We start from the raw sequence: 26,063 nt of genomic DNA on the forward strand, positions 1-26,063 counted from the left end.
TTGGTTAAGATCATTAATGAATAATTGAAAGAGAGCTGGTGACAGGACAGAACCCTGAGGAACACCACTGTTAATAGATGTAAGAGAACAGTGCATGGCCGTCTACCACAGCTGCAATAGAACGGTCAAAAGGAAACTTGAGATAAAGTTGCAGAGAGAAAGATATAAATCGTAGGAGGGCAGGTGTGAAATAAAAGTTTTGTGCAGATTCTATCAAAAGTTTTTGATATGTCTAACACGACAGCAAAAGTTTCACCGAAATCTCCAAAAGAGGATGACCAAGACTCAGTAAAGACGGGTTCACACTTGTCAATATGCGACCGAAATTACAAGTCGCTGGAAGTATCGACTGAGCCTTTTCTAGTCTGAACACGCTCACACATAGCGACTGGAAAGTATCGGCTGGTTGGTGGGAAGTGAATGTAAACAAACAGCTACCCAGGCAACAAGATGTCTTTCTCTGGTGACGATGACGATTGCGATCAAATTAAATCATCACAAGTATTCAATCCTCACCTCCAACAACACTCTGCATAGAGGGAAGCAGTCATCGGAGAGTGGCTGCTATCTCATCAAACGCCAGTTTGCTTTTAGGGTTCCAGATGTGTTCTTTTTCCTTCGTCAACTCCAAAATCTTCTCGACATCGACACCACATTTTCAAATCTTTCTCTGTGACGTCACAACGTAAAAAAAAAAAAAAAAATTCACTAGGAAACTCCACCGACTTGCAATTTCAATCGCAAATTAACGCGTGTGAACCTGCCTTAGGGAAAACAGGAAGATCATCTGTAGACCGACCTTGGAGGAAGCCATACAGGCGATCAGATAGAAGATTGTGAAGTGACATGTTTGAGAATCTTCCTATTGATGATAGATTCAAAACTAGAGAAGCAAGAAATAAAAATTTTAGGACGGTAGTTTGAAGGATTAGAACGGTCACCTTTTTTTAGGAACAGGCTGAACGCAGGCAAACATCCAACATGAAGGAAAGATAAAAGTCGATAGACTTTTACTTTTCCCTCATGACCAGACAAGGTGCAAGCATGGAAGCACAGTTTTTGAGAACAATAGGAGGGACCCCATTAGGTTCATAAGCCTTCCGAGGGTTTAGACCAGCGAGGGCATGAAAAACATTATGAAGAATTTTAATTGTAGGCATGAAATAGCCAGAGGGATGAAGAGAAGGAGGGACAAGCCCAGAATCACCCAAGGTGGAGTTGTTATTGCAAAGGTTTGAGAGAAGAGTTCAGCTTTACAGACATGTGATGGCAGTGGTGCCATCAGGATGAAATAAAGGATGGAAGGATGAAAAAGTAAAAATATTGATGTTTTTTGGCCAGGTGCTAAAAGTCTCAAGGGAAGTTGACATTTTCTATTTATAAAGGAGTGTTTGGCAAGTTGAAGAACAGACTTATCATGATATGATAGAGTTATTTAAAATGTTCTCAGATACAAACTACATAGATGTGAGATCTTTCTTTACCTTAGAGGAGGGAAGTAGGACTAGAAATCATGGCAGGAAGATTAGAAAGCAAGGCTGCAGGTTAGATGTAAGAAAATATTTCTTTAGTCATAGGGTGGTAGACTTCTGGAATGCATTGCCAGAGAGGGTTGTAAATAGCACTACTTTGACAATGTTTAAAAACAGATTAGATAAGCACTTAAATTTATTAGATTTATAATTATGTATAGCGCTGCATGATAGTTTCTATAAGAAATTTACTATAGTTAAACAAGACATGATCCCCATGTATGGGGATCACAGATTGTAGAGGAATTCGCTGCAGGACTTAGCCCTGTTAATGGGCCAAATATTTAGAATTAGTATATAATGTATTGTGTACTTGTAAGTGTATCTTTAAGTAGTGATGACGAGGTCGCTGTGCGACTGATACAGGATAACCTAGATGGGCTCTGGTGGCCCTTTGTTACCCTATTATTTATGTTATGTTATGTTATGATTCTGGGCAGAAATATAAAATACATGAGATTCAGGTGATGGAAGACGAAAGTATCTTTCGTGGCCAACCTCTGAAAAAATAAGTACATGAGCCTTCCATCACTTCAGTCTTATGCACTTTATATTTCTGCATGGAATCATGCCACCTACATGTTTAAACCTGAGTAATGTAAATTAGAGTCACTTGAAAGTAGAGGTGCGGGCAGTTTTAGAATATGTCCTTTTGGACCGTATTCATTCATCTTATCCCCAACTGCCTACTTAACTTTCAAAAGGTGTGTGCCTGGTCTCAGGCCTATCCGAAGATCGGAAATAATGAGCTCTGAGCTCGTTCCGTAGGGTAACGTCTGGTTGTCTCGTCAGAGACTGCAGCACATCAAACAGTAAAGGCTCTACCTAAGTAGTAGTTCCTCACCACTGCTGTCGCGGACTAGGCTACTCCAGCAGGGCTCATAAGGATCTTAAGATCTTCGCGGCCCTAACAACAACACGTACTGTACTCTAGTTCAATAAGTTACACTTTTTATAAATATATCTTTAATTAAGGCTCTGAATATAAATTGACAAAATCTCTACATCACTAAGACGACAAACTCTTGAAAACACGAATATTAATCTCTGTTGCCTTGGAAAATACTTCAAAATAGTGGTGAGTGGTGACGAGAGAGTAAAGACTACGAGATTCTGTAACGCGCTGTTGGAAAGTCAGAGTGTGGGAAGTAAACACAGCTGCTAATGTCACCCGTGAGGCAGCCCACCAACCCCGCCACTTGAACCAAGTGCCCCCGCTTCCACTCCCACCGTGTTGTGCTTTGTGATCACCTTGTTGCCTTGGGTGTATCTACCTTTGACCTGCCCACCCTGCTGGCGGCGGCGGGCGTTCACTCCTCACACCAAGCTACGGTTCTCCGCCTCACCTGCGTCTTCCTGAAGAAGTGTGGATAACTACCCCGCCTGTGATCACCTCACAGGCCTCCACCAGGGCTCATAGGATCTGTGGGATCGTCGAAGCCCGAAAACAACAACAACACAACTTGAACCATGGACAGCAAGGATAAGGACCACATCTTGAGCCTGAAAGGTACGTGTAGAGTGGAGATGGAGTGTAGCATAGCACATGTGAAAGCAGGAAAGGTATAAATATGGGTGGAGGTTGGAGGTATAACTAGCTCTGTATTAGGGGGAGGTGGTGTTCGTGGTTGGAGGCATTTGAAACTTAATAGTATGGTCATTCGGATGCATACACAGATGAGAGTGGAGTGTATGATATGATGCATTAAGGTAGGAAAGATATAAGGAAAGGTTGGTGTTTAACTAGCAATATTATGACGAGGGGATCATCTTAGCTGGTGTCAATTGAAGTTTATGGTATTCATCTCCATACACAAGTGAGGTTAAGTATTGATAGATTTTGACGAAAGTAAGGTTTATCTTGGTATCAGGACTGTATCTCCTTTTGGCCAAATTTATCTTTCTTTTAGAATATGAAACTACAACACAACCAAACCTTACACCAGATAACCTTGCAGTCACTGAGCCCATGTACTACTTTCCTCATTTCTCAATCTCAATGTTGCTCTCAATAAATTGCACATTGAGTACATACATGAGTTTATTCATTTGTATTTCACACATTGTGTATAGTGATATTATTTCACTAGATTTTATGTTGTCTTATTATAAAGAATTTTCTAAATGGAGAAACTGGATTTGATTGATTTGAGATAAAGTGCCACAACAATGTGTACCAGCAGGAGAAATTGGAGGATAAATGCATGTCATGGGGAGATATCCTTTACCTCATATTGCATACATTGTCATCTTGCCTTAGTCTTGTCAGGATGTCAGAATTTTAATTAATTGATTTGTTTTTTATTCAGGTTAAATCCACCTTAGATACAGATGTAGAACCATATTACTGATAAGCCCAAGAAATAGCAATACACCTGACAATAGTTAATGACATGGTAAGGTATTCCTAATATGTGAATTATTAACTGTTGCAGTGATGCGGCTCACCAGACCCTCCCTCTTCACGGGTCTGTCTGTTGGCTGTGATGCACGTGACCTGCCTGGTGAACACCTCAATGCTGATGTGCGGGCTGACATTGCCATTCCACAGGGGCTGCCCAACACTGGTGTGGGACACATGCTGCTCCTGCCTCAGAGCTTTGGGTACTGTGGCGTGTGTGTGTGTATTTACCTAGTTGTACCTAGATGTATTGTACAGGGTTTGAGCGAGGCTCATAGTGTCCTGTCTTCATATCTCCATTTATCTAATTTTTCCTTAAAATTATATACAACTTCATTATCCAATGCATTCCATTTTTACACCGTTCTGTGTGGAAAACTGTATTTTCCAATATCCTTCACACACTGCCTCATCCTCATCTTCTTTTCATGTCCTCGTCCTTCCATCTTCTGTCAACAGCACCAGGTCTTCTTTGTCTATCTTTTCAATGCCATTGACTATCTTGTATATTGTTATTAGGTTCCCATAAAATAGTTCCATATTGGTCTTCTCTTACTCTTTCCTAGTTCCATTATGTGACATTTCTTGGCATTAAACTCCAATTTCCACTTCCTGCTCCATTCATAGATCTTGTTTATATCTTTCTGCAACAGCAGACAGTCCTCTCTGGTTTCGATGATTCTTAGCAGCTTTGAATGATCAGCAAATAAATTTATATAACGGTTTACCCCAATGTGAATTTCGTTTACATAAATCTGAAACATAATAGGGGCTAACACTGAGCCTTGTGGCACTCTGCTAGTTACTTTACCCCAAGATGAGCATGTATCTCTTATTGCGGTTCTCATTTCCCTATCCTTCAAATATTCTCTTGTCCATTGTAGCAAAGTTCCTCACAGTCCTCTTATGTTCTGTAGTTTCCAAAGTAGTCAAAACCTTTTTTAATGTCCAGGTATACTGTGTCCACCAATCCATCTCTGTTTTCAAGTCCAGCAATAATTCTTGAGTATAAGCTTAATAAGTTTGATACACATGATCTTCCTGTCCTGAACCCAAATTGTCTGTTTGATATGATTTGCTGCTCTTCTAGAAATTTAACCCATTTTTCTTTGATAATTATTTCACACAACTTCCCCAAGACACTTGTAAGTGACACTGGTCTGTAGTTTAGTGGTTCAGTTGCCTTTCCTCCTTTAAATATCGGTATTACGTTGGCTCTCTTCCATTCTAGTGGAACTTTCCCTTCATTTATTGAACTTGTAATTATTTCCCAAATTGGATCCAGTAGTTGCTCTTTACATTCTTTTAACACCCAGCCTGATACACCATCTGGCCCCATTGCTTTTCTGACATCCAACTTATCCAATAATCTTCCAATATCCTCTTTGTGCACTGCAATCTCCTGTAATCCTTGGCAATGCAATGTCCTATTAGGTTCTGTGAAATCTTCTTCTGCAGTGAACACCGTTTTGAAGCTCTCATTCATTATTTCACACATTTCCTTCTCTGTTTGGTATGTCTTCCCTTCTTTAATTATTTTTCAATTGTTTCCTTGTTCTTTGTTTTGCCATTTATAAACTTGTAGAAAAGTTTGGGTTCGTCTTTGCTTTTATTCACCACATCTTTCTCAAAGTTTCTTTCTTCCTCTCTCCTTACTCTAATATATTCATTTCTGGCATCTTTGTACTGCCATCTGTTATAGTCATTTCTCTGTTTTATGAGTTTCTTCCATGCTTTATCTTTTGCCTTTTTAGCTTGTATGCATCTAGCATTGTACCAAACATATATTTTTTTCTTAACTCTATAAACAGGTACAAAATTTTTTACTCCTTCATTATATTTCTGTAAGAATATGTCATATTTCCCTTGTACTGTCTTTCTGTACATAATATTTCTCCACTCAATATCAGCAAAATAGATCCTTAATTTTTCAAAATCCGCTCTTGCATAATTTAATCTCTTTCCTTTGTAGTCATCTCTGTAACTTATCCCATCTTCCTCCTGAATTTGCATCTCTAATGTCACATGATCACTTCTTCCCATTGGACTAAGATATTGTATGATTGGAGGGGGCTTGGTTTCTTTGTGAAAACTAGGTGAAGCAACAATGGTTCTTCTTCCCCCCTTGTTGACTCCTCCACCCACTGATCCATTGCATTAACCATAGTCAACTGTAACACTTCCTCACTCCACTGCTCAGCATTATCCATTACTTCCATCGCTTTCCAGTTTGCTTTTTTACAGTTAAAGTCTCCAACTAAAAGTATTCTTCTATCTCTTCTTATGTTATCTAGGCACTTAATCACCTCTCTTTGCATATCTTTATGTTCTTCTGTTCCCCATGTATTAGTCTTTGGTGGAACATATGTAACTATAATTTTTCTCTTCTTGAATTCCTCTGTTTTGATTGTTACTCCAATTACTTCCACTTTGTCCTCACCATATTGCACATCCTCCACACATATATTATCATGAACCATTATTAGCACTCCTCCTCCCCCTTTATCCTTCCTGTCTCTCCTCCAGCTATTATATCCCTCCTCTTTAAAGTTAACATGGATCTCTTCTCTTAGTTTTGTTTCAACGATGCACATTACATCCGGCTTTTTCTTTCAAATAATCCCTAACGTCCAACATGCTGGATACCTAACAACCCATCTATATTAGTATAAGTCACTCTTAATTTCTTGCCTCCTCCACCTCCTCTTTCTTCCTTAGGTACCACTTCTTTAGTCTCATATCCAGAACCCTCCAATAAAAATTCTTCTTCTATCTCTGTCCTTTTCTCATTTTTTTTCCTTAGCTTCACTTCTTAGCACTTTCTCCTTTTTCCTCTCCTCTAGGTTCATATCTCTTTTTATCCATATATCCTTGTGTTCAGTATCATTGACCAGCTTCCCTTTCCTAGCCATAATTTCCTCTACTGCCACTTGGGATCTCATTCTCACTTTCATTGGTCTCCTACCCCCTTCACTGTATCTTCCTAGCCTGATCACTTCCTCCACCTCTTGGTCTAGTTCTTGTGTGCTGTCTTGAACTTGTTTGATAACAGTTTTGGCCAATTCTCTCTCTTCATGTTCTCGTGAATTTATTTTGATTTTTCTTTTCCTTCATCCCAAAAATCTCGAAGCTTTTTTTTCTTGTCCACTGTATCCCACACCAGGTCTTCTTTCTCTTTAATTACTTCAATTACAACAACTTTCGTATTTTCCTAAATTTGTCTCTTTACAAACTCCGAAAATTTAACTTTTTCCTCTTCCTGTTCCTGCTTCCATGCATTTTGTAGTTCCTTCAGCTTATTTTCATCCAATCCACCTTCTGCCCTGTCCACAATCCCATCCTGCACTTTATCCTGTAAGTTCCTTAAGGAGCTTTCATAGTCTTGGCATGTGGCTTTTAGTATGTGATTTTGTTTCTTTATTTCTTGTATCTCTTCTTTTAATCCCTGATTGATTGCACTGATCTTTTCACATTCTACCAATCAACTTCAGCTCTGTGTTTTCCGTTGTCAGTCAGACATCACTTCCTTCATGTATCTAAACTCCCTTTCTATGTTTACCAACTTCCTCATACTACCTCTTTTGTCCCTGAATCCAGAAAAATCCTTGTCCATAATGTCCTCAGTTAGTTTCCTTAGTCCAACAGGAGTTTCAATGTACCGTTGGTTTTCACACGATGGCGTATTTTTTTATTTCATCATACATCTCGCAGCACTATTCTCTTCCATCTCTCTCGTCCTTCTTTCCGTATATAGTGTACGATCCAAAACTCATTTAATATGGAGACAGGAGAACCTATGGCCCCCTCCCCACCTGTACATATGTGTCAGCCAGTCTCCAACTCCTGTTGTAGCTTTTCCCTGCAAGCTACTCAGATATGTCCGATCGGTACGATTACCCATGTGTGTGTGTGTGTGTGTGTGTGTGTGTGTGTGTATGGTGCTTTTATCTAGCCCATCCTGTGTGATTGCTAGCCTGGTATATAGATGAATACATTTACATATTTATTTTTTTATTTTCAGAAACATATACTTAGGCGAGACATTTTCCTGCTGCCTGTGTGTTCACAATGACGGGAAGGACACAGTGCGGGAAGTGTCCATCAAGGTGAGGGACACTGGCTGTCGTTAGTATGGATTTGTTGCTCAACACGTGGAGCAGAGCACATGTAGTTTATTGTTACTGTCTTTATCAAAGAGAATTTGGTAGTATTTTCATATTTTACACCAGTATGTAATATATTCTGTATAAGTAACTTTAGACTGTCTTTAGAGATGGGTAGACAAATTTTAAGATGTTTCACTTATGATGTCATTGATTTTGGCTGGTTTTGTTAGGGAGAATTAAATGTTAACGTTTAAAAATCATGAAAACATTGAAAAATATAATTAAGGTATAATTGATTTAATACTTTATTTAGTACATCTACCTTTGATTATTAGGCAATATCAGACATCTTCACTTGTTCTTCAGCCATTTCCAATATTTGAATGTGATTGTAAAATTACCTATAATTTTTAATCGCCTTCTTTCTTGTAGATGCTTATAGATTATTCATGCATCACTTATGGTAGCTACTGATTATTGTCTTGTATCGCAGTGAAAGGGTTCAGGTAACAATGTATCAAGTATTACATACTTCCCTTTACTGGCCAGGCTGTGCTGCAGATGAGCAACCAAAGAGTGCCTCTGCTGGGGGAGGACGACAATGAGATGCTGCACCAGCTGGAGGGCAATGAAACCATCAATGAGGTCATCCAGCATGAAGTGAAGGACATTGGGACTCACATGTAGGTGGTCACATGCCTCTGAGCTCATGCCAAGTAGGAAGCCTACAGTCATATTTGTTGGTGGAGTTTTTTTTTTTATTGTATTTTTTCCTGTAATTTTTTCAAATGTTTATGGATTCTAGGATTATTGATGAATTTCTGGCATTCTATCTAATTAATTTTCTTTTGCCACTTTTAATGGACTTCTGAATGTTTTCATTCTTAAATATTTGATTTTTTCTCCCATACATATTTTTTTTTTTTTTTTTTTCAGGAATGATAATTGTATTGATAATGAAACTAAAAGGATGATAATGATGATGACAGTACAGATATATTCATATTTTTTTCTTTCTATGCATGTGTGTGTATTTACCTAGTTGTATTTACCTACTTGTAGTTTAACAGAGCCTGGGCTTTATGCTTGTGTGGCTCCGTCTCCATATCTACACTTGTCCAATTTTTCTTTAAAGTTATGCACACTCGTTGCTGACACCACTTCCTCACTCAAACTGTTCCAAGTCTCAACACATCTTTGCGGAAACTATATTTTTTAACATCTCTCAGACATCTTCCCTTCCTCAGTTTCTTACTAAGCAATCTTGTGCTTCTAATGTCATATTCTTCTCTCAGGATTAGTTTTTCATTATCCATTTGGTCCATTCCATTAATCAATTTATAAACTTGTATCAGATTCTCTCTCTCTCTTCTCTGTTCCAAGGTTGGTAGATCCATAGCTTTTAGTCTCTCCTCATATGTCATCCCTTTAACTTCTGGAACCATTCTTGTAGCCATTTTTTGTAGTCTCTTCAATTTCCTTATGTGTTTCTTTTTATGGGGGATCCACACAACTCCTGCATATTCCAATCTAGGTCTTATTATAGTACTTATCAATTTCTTCATCATTTCTTTGTCCATGTAGTGAAATGCTAATCCAATATTCCTTAGCAAATTATATGTCTCTCTGAAAATTCTATCAATATGGCTTACCGGTTGATTGTTTTCTTCCATCGTCACTCCCAAGTCCTTTTCCTTCTTTACTTTTCTAGTTCTACTCCATCTCCCATCTTATAGATTCCCACTGGTCGTCTTTCACTTTTCCCATTTCCATGACATGGCTTTTGTCCACATTGAATTCCATCTCCCATTTTTTACTCCATTTCCAGATCTTGTTTAAGTCTTCCTGCAGTATTTCACAATCCTCTTTTTGTTTTATGACTCTGCACAGTTTCGCATCGTCCGCAAACAGATTTATGTAGCTGTTCACTCCTCTGGCATGTCGTTTATATATATGAGAAAAGTATTGGCGCCAATACTGACCCTGTGGCACTCCGCTGTCTACTGCTCTCCACTTGGACTTCATATCTTTAACTATACCGTCCTTATTTCTCTCCCCCTCAAATAATTTTCATCCATCTCAATGTGCTTCCTTTTAAGCCACCCTTCTCCTCTAACTTCCATAGTAATCTTTCATGTGGCACTTTATCAAACGCCTTTTTTAAATCTAAATAAATACAGTCAACCCATCCCTCTCTCTCTCTTGTACTTTATCAACTATTCTAGAAACTCAATAAATTTGTTACACATGACCGACCTTTTCTAAAACCAAATTGGCTATTTGATAATAATTTGTTGTCTTCAAGAAACTCAATCCATTGTTTCTTTATTACTCTTTCACACATCTTGCATATTACACTAGTTAGTGATACCGGTCTGTAATTTAAAGGTTCTTCCTTCCTTCGCTCTTATATATGGGAACCACCTCAGCTCTTTTCCATTCTACTGGTACTGTTCCATTTTCTATTGAGCATTTTATGATGTTGTATATAGGACTTGCTAGTTCTTCCTACATTCTTTCAGTATTCTGCCTGAGACTTCATCCGGTCCCATTGCCTTCTCTTCATCTAATTCCGTCATCAACTCTTTTATTTCAAGCTTGGTTACTTTAATCTCTTTCATATGGACAGTCTCTATTACCCTGTGGTCTTTCAAATTTGGATTCCTTAGTAAAGACCTCCTGAAATTTACTATTTAACAGTTCTGCCATACTTTTTGGGTCTTCCACCATCCCGTTCTCTCCTTTTAACCTTTCTATTGTTTCTTTTGTCTTATTTTTCCATTTATGAATCTGTAGAACAATTTTGGTTGTTCCTTACATTTTTCGACAATGTCCTTTTCATAGTTCCTTTCTTCTTCCTTTCTCACCTTAGCATATTCATTTCTTGCTGTTTTGAAGTTTTCCTTATTTTCTGGATTTCTATTTCTCCTCCACCTTTTCCATGCTCCATCTCTTTTCTCCTTTGCCCTAGCACACCTTGCATTAAACCAATCTTTCTTTCCTTCTTCTTTAGGTCTATATTTCGGGACATATTCCCTGACTCCTGTTTTGCATATTTCCAAAAATAAGTTATACTTCTCTTGCACCATCTCTGAGTTTTTCATCTCCTCCCAGTTTACGTTTTTAAAGTAGTTCTTGAGGTTCTCAGTATCAGCCTTTCTGTAATTTAATCAGTCTCCTTTGTATGATTCGTCTCTATGTGTGTGTGTGTGTGTGTGTGTGTGTGTGTGTGTATTTTTGTCTAGTGTACCTAGTTGTATTGTATAGGGTTCGAGTGGGGCTCATAGTGTCCTGTCTCCATGTCTCCATTTATCCAATTTTTCATTAGAGTTATGCATATTATGTACTGTAACAACATCATCATTCAGTGTTCACTTTTCCACTGTTCTATGTGGAAAACACACTGCCTCATCCTAATCTTCTTTACATGTCCTCTTGTCCTTCCAGCTTCTTCTGTCACCAACACCAGGTTTTCCTTGTCTATCTTTTCAATGCCATTTACTATTTTATTCTACATTGTTATTAGGTGTCCTCGTTCTCTTCTATCTTGTAAGGTTGGCAGTCCCATTCCCTTCAGCCTTTCTTCATATGTTAAGTCCTTTAGTTCCGGCACCATCTTTGTAGCTATCTTCTGGATCCTTTCTAATCTTCTTATATCCTTTTTCAAGCTCGCTGACCACACCACTGCTGCATATTGCAACTTTGGATGCATCAGATGTCCCAGATCTTTTCCTCTTTAGTCTTCATTAATTGTTCCTCTCCCATCAGATAGTTCCATACCGGTCTTCTCTTACTCTTTCCTAGTTCCATTATGTGACACTTCTTGGAATTGAACTCTAAAACTTCTACTTCTCACACCACTCATAAATTTTTTTTATATCTTCCTGCAACATCAAACAGTCCTCTTGGGTTTTGATTGCTCTTAGCAATTTTGCATCATTAGCAAACAAATTAATATAATTGGTTATCCCATTCTGTATGTCATTTACATATACCTGGAACATAATGGGGGCTAACACTGAACCTTGTGGCACTCCATTTGTTACTTTATTCCAAGATGAGTATGTATCTCTGATCACAGTTCTCATCTCTCTGTCCTTCAAATAATCCCTTATCCAATCTAACAAAATTCCTCTCAGTCCTCCTATGCTCTCTAACTTCCAAAGTAGCCTGCTGTGAGGGACTTTATCAAAAGCCTTTTTTGTATCCAGGTATACTGTGTCCACCTATCCATCTCTGCTCTCCAGTCCATCTATTACTCTTGAGTAGAAACTTATTAGTTCGACACACATGACCGTCCTGTCCTGAACCCAAATTGTCTGTTCGATAATACCTGTTCTTCCAGATATTTAACCCATTTTCTTTGATAACAATTTCACATATCTTCCCCACAACACTTTTAAGTGACATTGATTTGTAATTTAATGGCTCAGTTGACTTTCCTCCTTCAAATATTGGGATTATGTTGGCTCTCTTCTATTTTAGTGATACTCTCCCTTCTTTTAATGAACTTGTAACTACAGTATTTCCAAAATTGGATCTAACAGTTGCTCTTTACATTCCTTTAGTGCCCAGCCTGATACACCATCCAGCCCCATTACTTTTCCGACATCCAAATTATCTAGTAGTCTTCAAATACAGGTAACTCGATTTACGCGATAGATGCGTTCCAAGAGGCATCGCGTATATCAAAATTCACGTAAAACAAACATGTAATTCTCATAAGAAACAATAGATAATAGGGGGGATGCGGGATGTGGTCCAAAAAAATTCGTACAAAATATTCTATTTATTTGGCTAAATTAACTGTTTTTATTATTTTCCATTCCAAATACTAGAAGTGTTATTTAAAGTAAAGGGAAAAGCAAGAAATAATAAGAGAAAGGAAAAGATAATAAGAGAAAACAACAAAACAAAGAATACGTAAACATAATACTCACTGTGTCACTGCCTTCACCACTCACACCACAGTCAGTCACCATCTTCCTCTGAGCTTTACCACTTTATCAAAAATCCATTTATCAAAAATAACCCCACATGCAGAAGAAGATGAAGGACGTTGGTGAATTATAGGCAGATTGAAGAGAGTCCGTCTGTACTCAGTGCTGGCAGACTGCAAATGAGGCACGAGAAGAGCAGAGCTCCCAGCTATCGGCCAGCTGAGGAACACTCTGGCACACAGTTGAAATTGCGTCTGGCGCTCAGTTTGAAAATATGGTTGGGCCAAATCGCATATAAGGAAACCGATTGCGCAAATTAAATTAATTGTAATATTTTTTCAGTCGCGTTATAACAAAAACGCGTAAATCAAACACGCGTAAATCGAGTTACCTTTATCTTCTTTGTGCACTATGATTTCCTGCAATCCTCGATCAGCAATACAGTGCCCTATTTGGTTCTGTAAATTCCTCTTCTTCCGTGAACACACTTTTGAAAGTCTCATTTATTATTTCACTCATCTCCTTTGCTGTTTGGTATGTCCTCCCTCATGTAATTACAGGCAACCTCCGCTTAACGAAGGGATTACGTTCCTAAAAAATCGTTCGTTAAGCAAAACTTCGTTAAGTGAACCGATTATAACAAGTTTAACCCCTGACTTGAACTTCCATTGAGAGTAAACAAAGTGAGAGTGCATCATAGTACAGTGAAAGGTTTAATGAAAGTAAAAATTATGAAGTTAAACATTTAGGCAGTTTAATTTAAGTCATTATAATGTACACTAATGTATGTATGTACGTAACTTTATAATGTTGATAATCTTAAATTTATGAAGGGAGGGAGAGTGAAACGGGAAAGACACTAACCGGCAATCTGTTGAATGTAAACAAAGGGCACAGCATTGTATCACATACAAAACTTATGTACTACATTTCCACAAGGCTTTCCATTTTATCAAGTTCAGGTGGTTCTTTTAGCTTGCAAGGGAGAAACGGTCTCACCAGCCTTCTTAATAGAGTCTACTGACTTGAAAATAGTAGAAACAGTAGATGTAGTCAAGATGGTAGCGAGCAATGCTATTAGTTTTCTCACCTCTCTCGTGTCTGTGAATAATATCCAGCTTCACTTTGAGAGTAAGAGACTTCCTGGTCTTCTTAGCAATGCTAGGTGACATTGCAGGGCGTTTTGGTGGTAAATTGAGCGAGGGAAGACGAGCTGCTGCTGACGCTGTTATTATTTTGAACAGGGGGAGTGAGTGGTGCGTGTTTTGTCCAAGAGAGGCGCTGGTGTATTCAAAAGCCTGTCAGCTTGCGTGATACGGCAGGGCTTTCAAACTTGGAAAAAATTACCTGGATAAAACTTTGTTAAAGCAAGTTTGGTGTTCGTTAAACGAGCAGATGGTAGTAAAATGAAACCTTCGTTGTAGCGAAATTTCATTGTGTGAACCTTCGTTAAGCAGGGGTTGCCTGTATTTTTTCTATTGTTTCCTTATTCTTCATCTTACTATTTATATATTTGTAGAAAAGCTTGCGTTCATCTTTGCTTTATCGCACCACATCTTTCTCAAAATTTCTTTCTTCCTTTCTCCTTACTCTAATATATTCATTTCTCACATCCTTATACTGCTGTCTGTTGCTTTCATTTCTCTGTTTTTAAGTTTCTTCCAAGCTTTATCTTTTTCCCTTTTAGCTTCTATACATCTGGCATTGTACCAAGCATGTATACAGTAATACTCCACTTAACGAACAGGATAGGGGGTGACAAAGCTGTTCGTAGAGCATAAATTCATTAAGTGGACATAATTTTCCCATAGGAAATAATGGAAATAGGGGGGATGCATTCTGGGCTGGTCCCCAACATACCACATGGGTTAAAAAAAAAATTATATATACATTTCTATTAGCTTTTTACAAACCTTGCCCCTAAGAAAGGCTTGTTTTGTAATGCATGAAGTGAAATCTTACGTGGAATACTAGAAAATAAAGCAGAAATGAGATCGATCACAGACGATGCGGAGACTCACGGCGACTCGGGTGCTTCTTCTTCTTCTTGTGACCCTTTTAGCTTGGCGTGTTGTCTTTCACCACAAAATTTATATTTCCACTCCTCTATTGTCTGCTATAATGGATATCATATCTTAGTATTCATATACGCTCATGCCATGAGGATAACCTGGACTCCGTGGCAGTGAGTGATAGTGAATTAGTAATGAAAGACCACGGTATTTCATTATTAATTCACTATCACTCACTGCCACGGAGTCCAGGTTATCCTCATGGCATGAGCGTATATGAATACTAAGATATGATATCCATAGAGGAGTGGAAATATAAATTTTGTGGTGAAAGACAACACGCCAAGCTAAAAGGGTCACAAGAAGAAGAAGCGTCTGAGTCGCCTCTCATCTCTGCTTTATTTTTTTGGTATTCCAAGTAAGATTTCACTTTATGCATTATATACAAAACAATCCTTTCTTGGGGGCAAGGTTTGTAAAAAGCTAATAGAAATGTTGTTTCGTGAACATAAATGCATATATAAGACAGTAACACCACCTGGAGAGGTGGTGTTCCCAGCAACCTCAGAGCAACCAAATAGCAACCTTGTCACCGGCCCTCCAAGCATTCATAAATGCCATTTCGCTGCAGGAGGTTGCTCTGACGTTGTTAAAGAATCTTGGATCCAGCTCCAGGAGCACTAGAAACAGAGGTGAGGAGCCAGCCAATCACAGCGAAGCTGCCACGTTTGGTCCCTCACCCGGCAAATTCAAACCCAGAAAATTCGCTAAAATGGATGTGGTTGTACGTTATGCAGACTTTTTGGTCTAACTTTATATAGTATGTTAAACCGGAAATTCGTTAGACGAATGTTCGTTAAGCGGAGTATTATTGTACTTTTCTTTACTCTATGGATAAGTTCATATTTCTTCACCCCTTCATTATATTTTTGTAGGAATATTTCATATTCTCCCTGTATTGTCCTTCTGTTCCTCCATTCAATATCAGCAAAAAGTTTTCTTAACATTTCAAAATCTACTCTTGCATAATTTAATCTCTCTTTTGTTGTCATCTCTGTATCTTATCCCATCCTCTTCCTGCATTTCCAACACTAATGTTACATGATCACTTCTTCCCCTTGGACTAAGGTATTGTATGCTGGGAGGGGACTCTGGCTTCTTTGTGAATACCAGGTCAAGCAATGATGGTTTTTCTTCCTTTCTTTACTGTGTTGATTCTTCCACCCATTGATCCAGTGTATTCACCATAGCTACTGTAACAACTCCTCGCTCCACGATCCAACGTTACCCATTACTTCCATTTCTCCAGTTTGCTCCTTTATAGTTAAAGTCTTCTTCTAATAGTATTTTTCCATCTCTTCTTATCATATTATCTAAGCATTTAATCACCTTTTTTTGCAATTTCTTATGTTCCTAAGTTCTCTATGTATTTCTTAGATGGCACATATGTAACTATGATTTTCCTTTTTTTTTTTTCAGTCCCTCTGTCTTGATTGTTACTCCCATGACTTCCACCATGCCATCACAATATTGCACTTCCTCCACATATATATTATCACAAATCATTATTAGCACTCCTCCATTTTCCCTTCCTGTCTCTTCTCTAGTTATTATATCCCTCTTCTTTAAAGCTAACATGGATCTCCACCTCTAGTTTTGTTTCTACTATGCACATTACATCTGTTCTTTTTTCTTTCAAATAATCCATAACCTCCAACACATTGAATAACAATCCATCTATATTAGTATATGTCACTCTTATTTTCTTACCTTTTCCATGACCCCTTCCTTCCAAAGATTCCACTTCTTCAGTCTCATATCTAGAACCTTCCAGGGAGACAGTAGGTCAGTGGATAAGGTGGTGAGCATGGGATCGGGCAGACATCCATGCGTAGGTTCGAATCGCACCATATACCATCCTGAAACTTTGTCATTTCTCGGGCGGTTTATAGTCACCTACATGTCACCATGATGGTGGAGGTGTAATTGCCTTACACCAAAGATGCACTTGGGTGGTGATATGGGCCCTAATATGGGTGCCACTATAAATAAAATTGCTTGTGCCACTAATTGTTGGAAGCTGGACAGTGCCTCCTATACTCTGCAAGTACTCCTACAGGCACTATAGGCTGCTATGACTTAAAAAAAAAAAAAAAAAAATATCCATCCTTTTTTTTGTTTTTTCCTTAGCTTAATTTCTGTGTGTGTGTGTGTGTGTGTGTGTGTGTGTGTGTGTGTGTGTGTGTGTGTGTGTGTGTGTGTGTGTGAGCGGGCGTGCGTGCTTTATGATTTACTAAATGTTAAAAATTTATTTTCAATACACTTACTTTTATAAGAGCTGCTTTCTTTATTAATTCCTTTATTTTCATCATCCCCCCATTCTCTCTCTCTCTCTCTCTCTCTCTCTCTCTCTCTCTCTCTCTCTCTCTCTCTCTCTCTCTCTCTCTCTCTCTCTCTCTCTCTCTCTCTCTCTCTCTCTCTCTCTCTCTCTCTCTCTCTCTCTCTCTCTCTCTCTCTCTCTCTCAACCCAATATTATCTTGACTGACCTTTCATTTAACTTCCAACTAAACTACTTATGTACTCTCCCTTTACTTTCTCTTACCAGCTCCTCAACTAATGCCAAGGCTTGTCCTGGGTCTGCCTCACCACTGACACTCTCCACAGACTGGTGTGTGCTGTGAGCTACTTGTCGGCCTCAGGGGATCGGCTTAGCTTCCGCAAGTTCTTCAAGTTCCAGGTGATGAAGCCGCTTGATGTGAAGACCAAGTTTTACAACGCTGAGGTAAGATTGACTTCTCTTATGCTTTTTTTAAGATGAGATTTTTAAGAAAGTGTTTTCTTTTTGTGTAGTGTTTTTATTCATGTAAGGCATTATTAGTGCTGTTTCATGTAATGTTGATTTACATCCAAGATGCTATTGATGTAGTCTGAAGATTATTATACTGCTAAATTTAACTGTATTGTTCGCATATTTAGCTGTTAATAAGTATGTAAAAAAAATATATATAGTATGCAAATGCAAAATTTATGATCATCCAGAAGAAGAAAAAAACTTTTAGTGACCATACAGTTTTGTTTGTGGATATTTTGCTTTTCAGATGTACCTAGATTGGTTCATTGTTTTAGCTTTGCTGTGATTTTGATGGAGAGTTGCATTCTACTTCTTACTCAATACTTAGTGTAGTGCTATTCCCCAGGAGGAGACTTAATGATAGGATCAGCATAGAGTAGACTAATGATTTGCACATTTACTAGCAGCATTTAACCAATGTGCCATTGTGGACATGGAGATCACTTGATTAGGGATTTAATAAGTAAATAAACTTGCTTTGTACTGCCAGGTCTCTGAAACAATGCATCACTTTAGCCAATAACTTGCATCTCATACCCAAGAGAATTGTGCAGTTAGTGGCATAGGAACCCATCTATCCATCATCAGTCAAGCTTGTTCTAACCCTGTGACTGCTGTGGCTTTTTCTCGAGCTTGATTAAATGGTCTGGTACAGGTGTAGAGAATAATTTGGAAAGATACCACTTGGCAGAAGGCATAATGTGGTTAATGAATCCTTTTTGTACATGTACTCTTATTACAATAGAAGGGTATACGTAAGTGGCAAGACAACATAAACGTCTACAAAAATACCTTTAGTAGTATAGGTGTAATATTTTATTTTTGTGTAATGTTATTTAGGATTATTTAAATGGCATAACAAATTTACTCTTATTAACAGTCAAAAACTAAAAGTGGCAAGACATAACATATAGATTTACAGTATTGTCTTTTAATAATCATGTTTTTTTTTTTCATATTTAAAAATATTTATTTAGTTACTTTTTTTTTTATCATCTAGTACTTCAAGACAAAGATTCATTTATTCATTACTTCCTTCCACTCCTTAGCTTCCATGGTTAAGGCACAAAGATGGTAGTGAATGTGTATAGCTGAACATTTAACTGTTAGTAGATATGGTTAGTGGTATCTCAGGGTCAAGGCTTACTGTATCTATTTACTACTTGTATTCACTCATTATTCTAAAATGGCAAAGGCACAAGAGAGAATAGTGGATGTGTATAGCTGAATGTTTGGGTGTTAGTAGATGAGGTTAGTGGTACCTCAGGGCCAAGATTTATTAATCTATTCACTCCTCGCTCTACCATGGTGAAGGCACAGAGAGAGAATAGTGGATGTGTATGGCTGAATGTTTGGGTGTTAGTGGTTGGGATTAGTGGTGACCTGTTAGTAATACTGAAAAGCCTTACTTGTGTTCCTGACTTGTTTCCCTTTCACGTTGGCCCCTCCAAGGCTCAGGTGTATTTTATTATCATGATATATTCAATTTCTCAGCATGTTTTTTGCATGGCCATAATGCTTGCTTCTGCATGACTCCTGCTGCCCCCACCACTTGTTCGCAGGACTTTATTGTAAGTATGTGTAAGCTATACTCCCTTTTTTTTTATTATTATTGTTTTCCCTTCAAATCATGTGCCAATTTGGTATCTTGAGTGTTTATATTTTGCAATATTAGTTCTTGTCAAGTTTCAATTATCAATATACAACATACAATATGATTAATCACTACTGATAAGGTATGGACTTTGATTTATTCTTTGATTTGTTCGTGTATAATGGTCCTGTACAAAAATGCATAAATATATAATAACAAACAGTAGGTTTAGTGATTTGATTATGATGAATCTATTTTTGCTTCTTATGCAATATTTGTCTTTAGAATAGTAGAAATATAGAATGTCACTAATCATGCTTCTATAATTTTAGTGTACTGACCTTGCTTTCTACCTTGACTGCCACCAAGTTACTATAAGAATCAACTGAATATAATAAGTACACTATTGTGATTTATTACAAGAATATTTTCATATTTAATGCTATCTTTTTATACATTATTTCTGAAAAGCTGTTCTATCATAACCAAGCTTTGAATTATCCAGTTTGTTTGTTTGCTTGCATTGCTTTCTTGACTGCAAGACAGTCGTGGTGATGGCTCAAAGATAAAATACACTTTCATATTTTGTTTTTTTCATTAACTCTGGAAAATTTCACACCTCATCCTTTACAGCAGCACTCCCATGCAGCATTGGAATAATATGCACTTGTCTTACACAATAGTTTAGAAATACCTTTGTACACATCAATATATTTTTTCTGTGTTACCAAATACACATTTGAACCAAGGAACCCTCGTTATCAGCTCTTAGAGGAACTGTGCAGTCAAGCTGATACAATTTTCAGGTTATTTGGGCTTTGATATGTAAATAGTATATTTTGTATTGCTTGGTATTTATTAGAGTATCATGATAGGCTTAGTTTTCTGTTTTGTTACTCTCAACAATGTGTTTTGGATCATTGACTGGAGCAGTTTAGATTTACTTTCCTATGCTGCATTGAATTATGAAGATTTGCTTTTATGGAGAATGTCTGTATAGGTTTATTTAGTTTTTATTTTATATCTTGGTGATATATATATATATATATATATATATATATATATATATATATATATATATATATATATATATATATATATATATATATATATATATTTATTTATTTATTTATTTATTTATTTTTTTATTTATTTATTTTTTTTTTTTTGTAAGTTGTATATGTGTTCCAAGTCAATGATTCAGCCTAATGGATTATTTTTTCAAAAAAGTATTCATTTATTCATTTTTTGAGAAGTTGAGTTGCCTAACTCAGTATGATTAGATCGTGATAACCAGGGTTCATTTGTATATGTACCTTGCATGAGACAGTCCAGTGTTTAGTAAAATTTTATTTCCTAAATAATTCATGGTTCATAAATAATTGATCAAATAACATCACAAGAAGTAGCTGTTATTTGCCTCAGACAAACTTAATGCAAATCAATACACAATATTCTAAATGATATACAGAGTTCAGACATCTACAATCTTGTGAATACTATCCATCAAAGAAAAGCATCCCAGGAGGAGACTGTCATTCCACACAAGTCTCATGATATGCATCAGGATGAATACAAGTGCCACATAAGCTGGTGCTCCCTAAAATGAATGAAATTAACATTTCCACTTAGTATGTGTATTCAAGTTCAAAATACTTGTGTGTGTATGTGTGTGTAGTGTTTATGACATTGTTGTGTGCTTCAGTCAGATGAAGTGTATCTGGAGGCTGGGGTGCAAAACATTACCTCAGGGCCACTCTGTTTGGAGAAGGTGGAGCTGGAGCCATCGCCTTACTTCTCAGGTAGGGCCTGCCACTGCTGCCCTGTCTTGCCCATCACTTTGCTGTCTTTCTAATTCTTCTTTTCCGTAAAGGACTTGACTGAAATGCTATAAAGCAAGTGAAAGAAGTTTGTAAAATATTTCAAGTTTTTCCTTCACTATATAGAATTATATGTACTGTTTTCGCTTTGTACTCTTAGTAAAGATATGTTATAACTCGCACATTCATGTTATGGAAAATTCTTATTAAAATAAACATTTTAGGATTTGGTATTTGTGATTTTGATGCTTTTATTTAATTTTCAGTGACACCAATGAACAAAGTTTTACCAGACTCTAACACACTGGTGTTTGGAAGAATGAATGTTGTTAACCCACATGACACAAGACAGTACCTGTACTGCCTCAAGCCGAGGGCGGAGGCACGTTCCAACCCTGCAGCGCTGCGGCAGGCAACCTCCATCGGCAAACTGGACATTGTGTGGCGCACCAACATGGGTGACCGAGGCAGACTTCAGACCAGCCAGCTGCAGAGGATGGTGTGTGACACAACAGTTACTGTCATTAGAATAATTGCTTGCATTGAACTACACATTTACTCAAATGTAAATCACATTGTCAAAGAAACACCACACATCACATTCCATGCATCTGTGATGTGTGTCTGTTCATAATAATATTTTGTGTGAATGTAGAACCTAAATTCATAAACCTATGTGTATGTTCCATGTGCTACTACACATACTTTTGAGTCATATTAGTACTAAGGATTGACTTTTGATTAAGATGATCTTCACTGAATTCTAGTGTTTCACAGTTTTAGTCATGTATCAGATAATCTATTGCTCATAAGAATTTATATTTGTATGGTCCATACTTTTCATCTCTACATAAAATACACACCAGTTTCCTTTGGTGAAGAGTTATCTGTCAAGCCAGCTTATGTGTTCTTTTTAAAAAACTACTGCTGGCTGGTCATCTTGCCTTGCCCCTGCAGACGCCTCAGTATGGGGACGTGAGAGTGACGGTGGAGCGTATCCCCAGTGTGGTGAGGCTAGAGGAACAGTTTGAAGTCTGCCTCTCCATTACTAATATATGGTAATGTAATTTTATTTTTCCTGTTATTAGTAAGAGAGCCTATAACATCAAAGTGAACATTAATCTGTATTATATTAACTAGTTTTATGTCACTCCATTGTTTGTATCATTACTATTCTTGTCTTCAGTGTGTTAACCATTTTCTATTTTTGCCGTGGCAGTGAGCGGACCCTAGAGTTACACCTAGAGTTCCTGGGTGGTGGTGGAGGGTCTGTGTGGAGTGGAGTTAGCAGTCGGTCACTTCCTTCCCTCCAGCCTGGGCAGTCAGTCAGCCTGAGTCTACCCTTGGTGCCCCTACAGACTGGACTTCAGGTGGGGAGTTGCTTCTTTCACTTCATTCCCCCCTTCATCAAGCATGTCACTTGTTCACTAGACTCATCCTCCTCCTGGCTTCCTTTACCTTAGCTAGGGACAGTTGTTCAGCTTCTTCCTTTCCTGAACTTATCTCTTGCAGGGATTGCTAAGGATTTCAAACAGAAAGAGTGTTACATCCTGGCTAGACTGTTTGGTTCCTCTACTCTGCTCTATGCTGATATTAGTTGAAAACATTATCTTAATCTGCCATTGTTGGTTAAGGATGAAATGAAATAGTTAAGGAATAAGGACATTGCAGTCGTATCAGTGTGACTATTGTTTTCTTCACCATTTCCTCATCCAAATGTATGAAATGTTAGATAGCATATCTTTATTTTGAAAGTAATCCATCCATTTCTTTTGTATCAACCTTTACTATGGTAAGTGACACTGGTCTGTAATTTGATGGTTTTTCCATATATCCTCCTTTATAGATTAGCATTATGTTTGCTCTCTTCCAGTTTTGTAGGACTTTTCTCTCCTTCAGAGAGGCACCTATGATTTCACACATTTTCTTTTGCAGACCATCGCTGGGATCCGCCTGACAGACACATTCCTCAAGCGAGCCTACAACTATGAAAATCTTGCCCAAGTGTTCATAACCAACGAAAAGTCCAAGGAGCAAGAGGAATTCTTCTCCAAATGGGTGAATGACTCCACCTAATAGCATCTGTGTAGGGGGGCTCCTGGTGCTCCCCAACCTTCCCTCCCTCCCATGTATATTGTTTATCTGTATGTACTGTATGTAAAATGTTGGAGTAAACATATCTATTCTTTGTTGACAATAATGCATCTTTGTTTTGTTTACACTTCAAATCAGATATTGAATATTTTTGTGATAGGTTTTAGTATTGAGTAACATATGTGTGTGTCATAAAGAGAGAGAGAGAGAGAGACTAACCCAATGTTCCAGATTACATGCTGGCCTCATGATCATTAGCTAGTACATTTCCAAGTAGAGGAAACATTTGAACCATTTGAAACATGGGCAATAAAGTCTCGCCAGAGGAGAGTTCAAAGCCATATCCTGTGGTCTCTTAAGTCTATGACCTCAAATAATACACTATGTCCTCCTGTTCAAGAAGGATAGTACTGCCTTCTTAGTACAAATACTTATTTACTTAATTGTATGTAGTTGTGTGCTGATTATGTACATGACCACCTGTACTATGTCCAAGCCTGTGGGATATACTGGGGTGTTCTAGGAGACTGTTCCATTCTACCAGGGCTTGATGGATGGGATATATACGAGCTATGATTTGATATACAAGAATTAAGTAAGGAAAGTTATCACAATGTTCTTTTTAAATGAAGGGAATTGACTCAGTTAAAAGATAGCAGCTTCTGGAAAGCAAAATATGGTAGCAACGTATGGTTACAATTTTAGATTGGATGTAAATTTTAGTAACAAAGGATATTTACGTTAGTTTTATTTCAACAGTTTGTTATTCTAAAGGCAATAATTAAGTCACAATGATTTTAAATTACATACATGAAAGATTAATTCTTTTAAAACTTCTTTTCTCAAGTTTTAATTTATCTTACTTTATTAAAGGCAGAGTTCACACGTGTCAATTTGCGACTGAAATGCAAGCTGGTAAAGTGACTGGGAAAACCAGTTGCAAAACAAGACCAACTTGTTTTGCAACCAACCAACCAGTTGCAACCAAGACCAACTTGTTTAGTCGATTTGCGACTTTATTCACGTTGTGACGTCACGGAGAAAGGTTTGAAAATGTGGTATCGATGTACAGAAGATTTTGGAGTAGGTGAGGGAAAAAGAGCACATTTGGGACCCTAAAACTGAATTCTACAGCAAAAAAAAAAAAAAAAAAAAAACGCATATAGGCATTTGACAAGATAGCTGCCACTCTCCGATGACTGCTTCCCTCTATGCAGGGCGTTGTTGTAGGTGAGGACTGAATACTTGTGATGACTTAATTTGATCGCAGTCGTCATCGTCACCAGAGGAAGACATCTTGTTGGGCAGCTGCTTGTTTACGTACATTCACATCCCATCAACCAGCCGATACTTCCCAGTCGCTATGTGTGAACGTGTTTCGACTAGAAGGGCTCAGTCGATACTTCTATCGACTTGCAACTTCAGTCGCATATTGACACGTATGAACCCACCCTTATAAGCTACTTGTACCAATTATTATTTATTTATATATTTATTTATTTTATTTATTTTTTTTTTTTTTTACTTAAAGGCTCTCTTCCTCTTTTCACTAATAGCTTTATCGTAAATATCAGACGTAATGTTACTATTATTCCTTTATAACCAGAAATCAAGTGTTTATTGTTAGTCATTCATTATTTGCTTGAAAGCCAACATCTGAAATATATCAATGAACATTTTCGCTTCTGCAGTCAAGGGATGATGATAATACATGGCACAGTAACACACGCAGGTCTTTCACCAAATTTATTTTATAGTGCTCTCTAGTCATTGATTTTATATATCCACTAATCTGTTATTTCATCCCAGAGAGAAATTTAATTCAGATACAAAAGTGCGCAGATTGGCGGGAGTCACTCACATGAGCTGTGGTGGTTTAAAGTGGCGCAGGGCGGGAATGTGGCGATTGTGGCGCTAGACTGACGTGCAAGAAACTCAGAAACACAGGCAAGTTCCTAGTAAATAGCTAGTGAATAGTGAAGTGCTAATAACTAGTTGGCGTGAGTTAAAGAAGGGTGGAAAGAGGTGATACAGTGAGACGTAAGGTTATAAATCAAAAGTACACAGTGAATGAGGTGACAGTGAACTACAAATAACCAGCAAGTGTGAGGAGCCATTTAGGTCATTAGTAAACAGCCCTAGGTGAGGTACACGTTGGGTTTCCTGGGCGTGTGTTGGCAAGTCCTCAGTCACAGGTAAGCTTCATGAGTGCTGGGGGGAATGGGGGTGGGACACGGAGTTGTTTACATTATTTGCCTTCCCACAGGACTGATTCAGGTTCAGATTCACACTGTTTCGTTTCTCTTCCGTACCAAATTTACTTCTCTCTCTCTCTCTCTCTCTCTCTCTCTCTCTGATAATGTTAGGTTTATGTATTACAGTAAGCTCAAAAACAGTGAATGAACCTGAAGAAAAAGAAAATGTTCACGTTATGATCAACACGGTGGAGTAAATACACATCTTTGCCTGTCTTGTGGTGAACGAAACTACTATTCTCCGATCAGCCTTTGTTTGTTTAACTATTTCCTCTTTCCAATGACTTCTCTGAGAGGTTTTGTTGTGTTTAAAGTAAATCAACAAGAAAATTGACTGTGCCTTCTTGTGTGTGTACGTTTAGAACAGTGGTTGCCAGACTTTTCCTAATCGAGTGCCCCTTGAAGGTCCCGTACAGTCCTCGCGTACCACCTGCTTCCAAAAACTCAATTCCATCAA

General features: G+C 37.8%; 1 protein-coding gene across 4 annotated transcripts in view; it reads left to right on the forward strand.

The window, feature by feature from the left end:
- The window catches only part of LOC123508009 (trafficking protein particle complex subunit 13-like), a 28,878-nt gene extending 5,419 nt beyond the window's left edge, over positions 1–23,459 (forward strand). For 2 of the 4 annotated variants that reach the window (XM_045261361.1, XM_045261362.1), the window contains exons 2-12: positions 2,508–3,042; positions 3,968–4,136; positions 7,955–8,039; positions 8,589–8,722; positions 17,657–17,774; positions 19,406–19,414; positions 21,143–21,239; positions 21,524–21,756; positions 22,215–22,315; positions 22,477–22,627; positions 23,193–23,459. In XM_045261361.1, the coding sequence (XP_045117296.1) occupies positions 3,003–3,042; positions 3,968–4,136; positions 7,955–8,039; positions 8,589–8,722; positions 17,657–17,774; positions 19,406–19,414; positions 21,143–21,239; positions 21,524–21,756; positions 22,215–22,315; positions 22,477–22,627; positions 23,193–23,333 (1,278 nt within the window). In that variant the 5' untranslated portion in view covers positions 2,508–3,002 and the 3' untranslated portion in view covers positions 23,334–23,459. Of the gene's footprint in view, positions 1–2,507; positions 3,043–3,967; positions 4,137–7,954; positions 8,040–8,588; positions 8,723–17,656; positions 17,775–19,295; positions 19,302–19,405; positions 19,415–21,142; positions 21,240–21,523; positions 21,757–22,214; positions 22,316–22,476; positions 22,628–23,192 lie in introns of all 4 variants that reach the window. The other 2 variants (XM_045261363.1, XM_045261364.1) reach the window with 2 other exon arrangements.
- The last annotated feature ends 2,604 nt before the right edge of the window (positions 23,460–26,063 follow it).

Source organism: Portunus trituberculatus, chromosome 24, assembly GCF_017591435.1.
Source record: "Portunus trituberculatus isolate SZX2019 chromosome 24, ASM1759143v1, whole genome shotgun sequence".
Lineage (NCBI taxonomy): Eukaryota > Metazoa > Arthropoda > Malacostraca > Decapoda > Portunidae > Portunus > Portunus trituberculatus.